At 39.6% G+C, this 8,079-nt stretch overlaps 1 protein-coding gene across 1 annotated transcript in view; it reads left to right on the top strand.

The window, feature by feature from the left end:
• Positions 1–6: 6 nt before the first annotated feature.
• Positions 7–8,079, top strand: part of LOC106522444 (potassium channel subfamily K member 3) — a 58,368-nt gene continuing 50,295 nt past the window's right edge. The window contains exon 1 of the mRNA XM_014015446.1: positions 7–484. Coding sequence (XP_013870900.1) covers positions 202–484 — 283 coding nt within the window. The 5' untranslated portion in view covers positions 7–201. The remainder of the gene's footprint in view (positions 485–8,079) is intronic.

Consider the following 8,079-nt stretch of genomic DNA (forward strand, 5'->3'; position numbering starts at 1 on the left):
TGTGTGTGTGTGTGTGTGTGTGTGTGTGTGTGTGTCGGGGAGGTGCTGAACGAACAGCTCCTGCGGCTCATAAAAACACGCAGGGAGCTCCGGCGGCTCCGTCACAGCGACGCGCACGAGCCATGAGCCAGCCGAGCTCGTCGTCCTCCAGCCCCGCGCTGCCCCTCCGCCCGCGCCCCTGACGCACACCGGCTCCCAACCATGAAGCGGCAGAACGTGCGGACCCTCGCGCTCATCATCTGCACCTTCACCTACCTGATCGTCGGCGCCGCGATCTTCGACGTGCTGGAGTCGCAGGAGGAGATGAGCCAGAAGGAGCGGCTGGACGACCGGAAGAAGGACCTGCTCCGGATTTTCAACCTGTCCGCGGAGAATTTTACGCAGCTGGAGAAGGTGGTGCTGCAGCTGAAGCCGCACAAAGCCGGGGTGCAGTGGAAGTTCGCCGGCTCCTTTTACTTCGCCATCACGGTGATCACAACCATAGGTGAGTTCTGACCTGAAACTTTTACCTGCACTTAAACTTTGCTTCATCTTTAGCTTTGTTCAAAGACGTTAAAGAGGAAAAACTTTGGCCAACACATCAAAACATGAACAACATTAACAAATGTGGTACTATTATTTAAAGTTAGGACTATTTTATTTATGACTTGTAACATTTATGGTGAAAATATACATTTGACAATCAAACTGTCAAATTCTTTGTTTTCTGGAGATTTTATGACCCAGTGAGGTCCCAACCCCAGCTATGGGAACCATTGAGCTGTGGTGGGAAAAAAAACTTTTCCATGTCTGTTAAACAAAGTGCAGAAATACATGATCAAAAAAGTTCTTCACTACAGTGGTCTCTGAGTAATTTTATTGAAATAAAATGAGAGTCCAGTASAGTCTGGGGACACAGCCCCAGTAAAACATCTTTATACCTTTAGCAGAAACCAGATCCAAAACTGGTTTTTCTGACATGTAAGGAATGGTTCTTATCTGAGCAGCAAACATTCATAGTTTCAGTTAAAACTTGTTCTGTGGTCCTTAAACAGAGGAAAACACCTTAGAATGTGGTTATACTTAATATTTCATTGTCTCTTACACAGGGGCGTCACTAGGTGTTAAGGACAAGGGGGCCTTAGCCCCCAGGAGACGCACATCAGAACTTTTGTATATATTTGTATTTGTGTGTTTGTGTGTACATACATATTGTATTATCATTATTTCATCATCGTGCTTTATATAATATATTTTTATAGTGTATTAACAGTTAACTACTAAGAATATTTAAACAAGTTGAACTACGTATTCTTCTTATACATGTAGCTTTGATAGCTGTAGGTTTAGGGTTTCTAGTGAAAAAAAGTGTATAAAACAGTTTAGTTTTCAGTGAGTTACGGTTGATTAAAGAGGCTGATATTTAATTGAGAAAATGACTTTTCCAAGATGGCGGCCCCGCGGCTCGACAGCAGCATTAGCRGTCCGTCTATYTACTCTTTATGTTTATGGTTACTACCAGCAGTGATGATTAATWCTYWCTTTCTTGAAAAASTTTCGTATMTYCAYTTTTCACTGAGCATTCTCCTGGTCTGCTCACTGAGCATTCATGCTGCACTTTATCTGTGTGAAAACTTGCTAGCATGTTGCTATTAAGGTTGCAGGAAAAATGTGGACTGGATTTCCTGTGGTGTGGGAGTACTCTATATGAACAAGTGAAATTGATTGAATAACGACGCATCAAAGAGGATCTCTACCATACACAACAGATTTATGATCATATATTTTAGTTAATAATGAAATATTAAATGTTTTTTATTCTGACCACATCATATTGAATTTTTGTGAAATTTTTTAACACCAAAATAATTTAGCGGTGCTTTAAAATATTTCAGGGGGGCTCCAGCCCCCCTAAAATAGGCCTAGTGACGCCACTGCTCTTACATGTTCACGTTCCAAAAGTAAAATAAATAGTTCTGCAATCCAGTCGTGCAGAAAGTACAGGTGTTTGTGTGTGAGGTTTAAGCTGGAACAACGAGAAATGACATTTTTAAGGTGCTTTACTGGAAGCTCACATCAGCTGAAATGATTCAGAATAAATCATGACAGTAAGCATACATTTATAAATAAAACAAGAAAAAATTAAAATACATTCAAAACATAAAGTGACAATTTCATTTTCATTCACAGAGCTTTTTTTAAAAAAATTTTGCTATACATTGTTACTTTAAATGAAAAAAAGCAGATTTTATCCACTAGCTGAGGTTATATTGGATCTTTAGACATGCTGAAACAATGAAAATACATATTTTTTCACTTTTCATTATGCGTTTTATTAATTTCCAGTACTGAAATAGTCTAAATGTCGAAAGCATTCTTTCAGACATGGATCCTGCTCATCTGAAGGTCGTTAGGAAAGATGCTCGGGGAAACTTAAGGCCTCACTGGCTTGTTGTCTTGTGTTCCTTCAAGTTATTTCTGCTCCAGAAAAGAGCCTGCAACACAAGACTGTCTGCGAGTGTGAAATATCTGCTTTGGTTATTTGTCTTTCAGCTGCAGCTCAGTTCAACTCTGAGGATCCTTCCTGCAGTCGCAGCTCCGTGCTTTGTGTGACGATTTAAAGAACAGAAAAATGGTGTTGAAATGAGAGGGACATACTAGGTTTTCTTTCTGCAGCCTGCTTCTGCTGTAAATATTTGCAGTCATTCGAGGATCGAAGGAGACTTTTTCATTCTCATCACGTTTTATTGTATATTGTAGAGCACTGAGTCATACAATCTTTAAGCCAATCAGATGTAACTATTTCATGTTTTTGATCAGGTTTCAATTTGATAAATCATTATGAGTTTTCACCAATAACTGTCCTTTTAGTGCCGTTTTTAAAATGTATTATTTACCCCCACCCCAAAAAAAGGGTTAAAAACAAAATCAAACATTTTCTATATTTGCGTGACATTCTGGTGCAAACGTCTCCACATTAGAAGGTGTCTGATTGCTGCACAATTTCACCTCAAATGATGACGAATCGACGTCACGAAATGCTGACGAGAGGCAGGAAGTAAATGCAGCCCCGTTTCCTTCTGTTAACTCTGCATCAAAATTACTGACGTTCGACACTGACAATTTTCTTTCGGATACTGATACAAGTAAAATTTGGTTGGTATCTGCAATATTGATCCAATACTTCATGATAACACACATAATGTGTCTGGTAAATCTTAAAAATTAGTGTTTTTCAAATAACCGCTTTATAAATAATACATGACATTTATTTAATTTAAGAATCTTTCTAACCCTAATCTTATAATTGTTTAGCACAATTTAAAACTCTTATTCTAAAGAAATATAATAACTTTTTAATAGTGAATAAAAAGGAGAAAAATATTCTGAAAGTTGTTGCGTTGTATATTTTGTAGCATTGTTTGTGGGTTTGCAAGAAGGTCCCTGGCCAAAGCTGATGCTGTTTGGGGGGCCATGGCATGAAAAAGTTTGGGGACCCTTCATCTAGAATGTAATTACAAACAGTCAGAAGAAGCAGATTTTATGTTAAAATGACCTGCCATACATCTACAGACTGAGTGACTGAGCACATTACCCAAGCRRAAGAAAAAGTAGTTCCCTCCAACCACATATGTTTTAGACAAGATTTGAATAGTTTAGTTATTTCACATAATGTATATCATTAACAGAAAAATAGTGGAAAATAACTGAAGTATCAAAGTATAGATATTTTGATTTTAGTATCAATTCTAAAGCAGAAAGTTCTGGTATTGGTAGTATCAATATTTCATTATCGATCTGCACATCACTAGTCAAAATACCTAAATTCTGTGCCGTGTACGGTTGTTGCAACCACTTCAATCAGGAGACAGATAAGTATTTTTTGTGGTCCAAAAGTAGTGTGTCAGAAAAAAGATGACAAAAAYAGATCTRAAAACAGGAGGYGTGGAAATGGACAACAATCAAKGCAAGAGTTTGCAGGGACCACTTTCTAACAGGTGAGGATCGTATCGTTTAAGTCCTATTTTCAGATATTTTATTGGACAGTTATTTGGGTTTACAGAAGCTAAATAAATTATTCACAAGTAGATGCCAGCACGTAGAAACAACAGGGGTTATCTCATTGTTAGCATTAGCAACAGCATTGTTATCTTAGGTAAGGGCTGCCATGATTAGTCGATGACTAATAAACCTCTTAAAATAGTCAACAACTAATTTAATGGCCTATTAGTCTTTTTGTTTGTTTTTTACTACGTTTTTCTCTCCAAACTGCTTTGACAGCTTCCACTGCCACATCTGCCTTTCTGTCCTTGACACACATGCACAGTAGTGGTAACTGGGGTAGGCCGTGGACGTCACAAGACATTATACAGACAGGCTCTGGTATCATGGCTACCTGACAACAGAGCTCAAAGTGTGGGATYATTTTAAGAAAATGAAAGAGAAACCTGTGTAATATCTGCAGAGCAGAACTTACCTTCCACAGCTATTAGTTTTAGTTAGCATATAGCTAAAATCTAACCATGGTTATATAATAGCAGCTGCATTCTGGYGCGATAAGCTCTATGTTTTATATTCAATTAACGTATAATTCGATTAGTCGTCTAATCCAGAGATTCTTAACCTATGGGCCGTGGCCCACAATTGGGGCAAGATCTGCTGAAAAGAGAAAAGAAGGGTACCAGGAGAAAAACATTAAAAAGGAGACATGTCATCATCATCATCATCATCATCATCATCTGACCCAAACAGAATAAAAGATATCTCTGCACCAGGAGAAACTAAATTCTACTTTTCTGCCTCCTAGAGACTCTAAGTCCACAACAAAATGGATTTAATGGCTAAAAAAAGTGGATTTTACATGATCTGCCCTCTTTAAGAGGAGACCCAGAGGATATTAGATGTGAACCATGGATGGCAGGTGTGAAACGTGTGAAATGTGTGAAAGGTTTTCCAGCAGCTGGACATGTTTTCATACTTTGGTCAAATTCCAAATTACATCTGGACTCATTTGAGGGCAAATCAGAACTTTCCAACTGCATTTGAGCTGAATTCCAGCAGCAATACAATAAAAAAGAAATCTTGACAGCATTCCCAGTACATTTAAATGGTTTTAATGGCCTAACAGGTTTTGGCAGCGTTGAGGTGCATTCCAGCTTATCTGAGGCACATTCGGGACGTTCTGCACGGGTTTATAGTGCCCTTCCTGTTTCCCCTCGGACGACATCAGAATGCTGTTAGGATACGCTCTGAGTTCTTTTGGACATTTTTCCACTTGGACCACTTGAAAACAAGCAGAACATTCGAGCCGGCCACAAGAACGGGCCTGAAGGTTTGGAACGAGATGTGTGAACGCGCTTTGAAAATTCGAAATATTTCATTCCAGTGACATTCTGGCTCCTCCCACCTCTGTTGTGGCCAAGACTTCATGTTCAACACTTGCTGTTGTTTGGCTCCAGTAAGCAGATATCGCACCCGCTTCGGATGWTATCATCCATGAAATGGATATTATTAGGCGTTATCAGTCCCCTAGAATGGCTTCAGAATGTCCCGGCTGTGCCCGTTAGCCGGTTAGAAGGTTAGCAGGTTCCCCCGTCCCATAGAATGGCTTCTGATTGTCAGCTGGTTAGTGTGAGGCATGAAGCCACTATCTGGTTAATATGAGGCTTAAAGCTACTAAGGTTAACTTTATAGCAAATGACATGGTTAGCGCCAAAGACCTCGCCCTCCAAAGGTTGCATATTGTGGCCTTCCAGTAGGGTAATGGGTAGAGTGATGGAGTGGGAGTCCAGGGTTCAAGACCAACATGGGCACAAATCCTTTATCACACTATCTTTTGGTTATTTACACATTCATAGTCATTGATAGATTAACCCACTAGGGGGCACTGTCGGCACAGTCTGAAGCCTAGAAGGCACAGTAGGGACCCCCTGAAGCCATTGCATGGTACTGATAACGCCTAATAACGTACATTTCATGGACTGATAACATCAGAATCCCCTGGATATCTTCAGTGTCTCATCTGTAAAATCTGTCAACATTATTCTTTAGAAAATGGCTACAAGCCTCATTCATCACCAGAAGAATCCTCTCCGCCTGAAACTTGTCGGGTTGTTTTAATTTCTGAAGTGCTTTCCATCCAGACTGAGTTGAAAACATGTTGCTCTGACCCTGATAAGTTTGGATGCTTAAATCAGCACCAGGAGGAATTTTCCTGGCAGAAACCTCCTAATCCACGGGTGTAATGGACCAGAGCTCTTTGAGTTGGTCTTAATTTCCCTAACGGCCTTTAAATCAGCTTCGCCAACATCAGACGTCGTGACGACATGAATGAACGGCAGAGYGAGGAGTGCAGACGGCAGATTTATCCCGTTTGACTTTACATGAGCGTTGTTACAGCTGAGTGCACCGTTAAGTTCCTTTTTTTAAAGTCACGTGAGTTAAAGCAGCGGTTTTCTGTGCGTTGAATTTGTTTTAAATGAGAGACGAGCTGGTTTTACAGCTCCTGCTCGTGCCACACAGCTGGAGCGGAAGGGGAATATGTTCAGGGCACGCTTGTTCAGGCAGGCGCAGCGCTCGCAGCTCATTCCCTTTTTGTCCAGTCGTCCTTGACTTCAGCACGTCTCACGCGGATCAGCGGGTTTTATTCCCTCTGTTCTGCCCTCCGTCTCCTTCGTTAGACGTTTTTAACTTTCTGCGCCAGCCTTCTTCCTTTGTTGTTCCTGCCTTTGTTCTGGGTTTCTTATCGCCGGCTGCTGGAAGGTGACGGCAGAGTTTGATGTTTTTGTCCGTTTGTGTTCTTGTACTCGTCTAAAAACACCTGCCGAAGTCAACCCTCACATCTCGTAAACCACCGGATGGATTTGAGTAAAACTCTTAAAAAAGCTGATCATTGCAAGCAGATAGAGCCGTCTTGGTCCAAGATGGCTGCCACAGCTAACCAAAATAATATGATAATAACAATGTAGCAAATTTTGAGCTAAGATTTGGTGTGGAAGTAGCTGAGAGTCATCCCCAACATATACTCTGAGTGCAAACAGATCACTAAGATATTTGTTTAAACTCCGGCATGATCTATTGTCAACCCTGTATTCTGTTAGCAAAATATCACAAGAACTACTGAGCAAACCTGGTCAGTACACAAGCTAAGGAAGCCTGTTGTTGCTTCCGTAATTATTAAGTTTTTCTGTTTCATTCTGAATCACAATAAAACCAAAAATAAATCACAGAAACTGAAGCCGTTAGCATGGTTTGAGTTCATTTTTTCAGTACTGAGCTCAAACGTGCATTTCACTGATGAATATATTCTGTATGTTTTAATGAGATAATGAGGACAAGCTTTAATAAGTTGAGCAGTGACAGTGCTTTTCTTTATGAGTGATAAACATTTTAATGAATTATTAAAATATTACACTTTGTGGAAGAAATCTTATACATAAGGGAAATAATTTAATAAATTTATCAGAATCGGAAACACTGACATTGTAGTAAGTAAGTTACAGACTAAGAATTTGCTCTGGTGTAAAATACTTAAGGCAATTTATACTTCTTCCTACTTTTCAAACATAAATTGCCGGCTTGTTTTTTATTTACTTATTCATTTGTGGACAGTTTTAATAATATTAATCATTATTAGCATCTTTAGTTTGTACTTTTGTGCCTTTCTTATTTAAAGGAGACCTCATGCTTTTAAATCCTTCAGGGTCAATATAAAGTGGAACTACAGCACTTTGGTGTGAGTTCCTCCTTATTGTAACTTCACAAGCCCCGCCCCTTTTCTGAAGTGTGTCTCAGATCAACTCATTTTGAAGCTGTCTCTTTAAACACAAACAATATGCTTTCACCCTGCCCCCCTCCAGCTTCCAGAGCGGCCCATTCCAGTTTGATAGAGGGGTTTACGACTATATAGCTGCGCAGAAATGTTTTGTTTACAAATTCATTCAAAGATGTCTACAAAAGACTTGCCAATCCAGCCTTATATGTTGGAACCAGAGGAGAGTGAAGACCACAAAACTGGTAGAAGTTCTGTCACAAATGTGATGTAATAATAATAATAATAATAATAATAATAATAATAATAATAATGATGATGATAAATAA

This window comes from Austrofundulus limnaeus, unplaced genomic scaffold (genome assembly GCF_001266775.1).
Source record: "Austrofundulus limnaeus strain Quisiro unplaced genomic scaffold, Austrofundulus_limnaeus-1.0 Scaffold129, whole genome shotgun sequence".
Classification (NCBI taxonomy): Eukaryota; Metazoa; Chordata; class Actinopteri; order Cyprinodontiformes; family Rivulidae; genus Austrofundulus; species Austrofundulus limnaeus.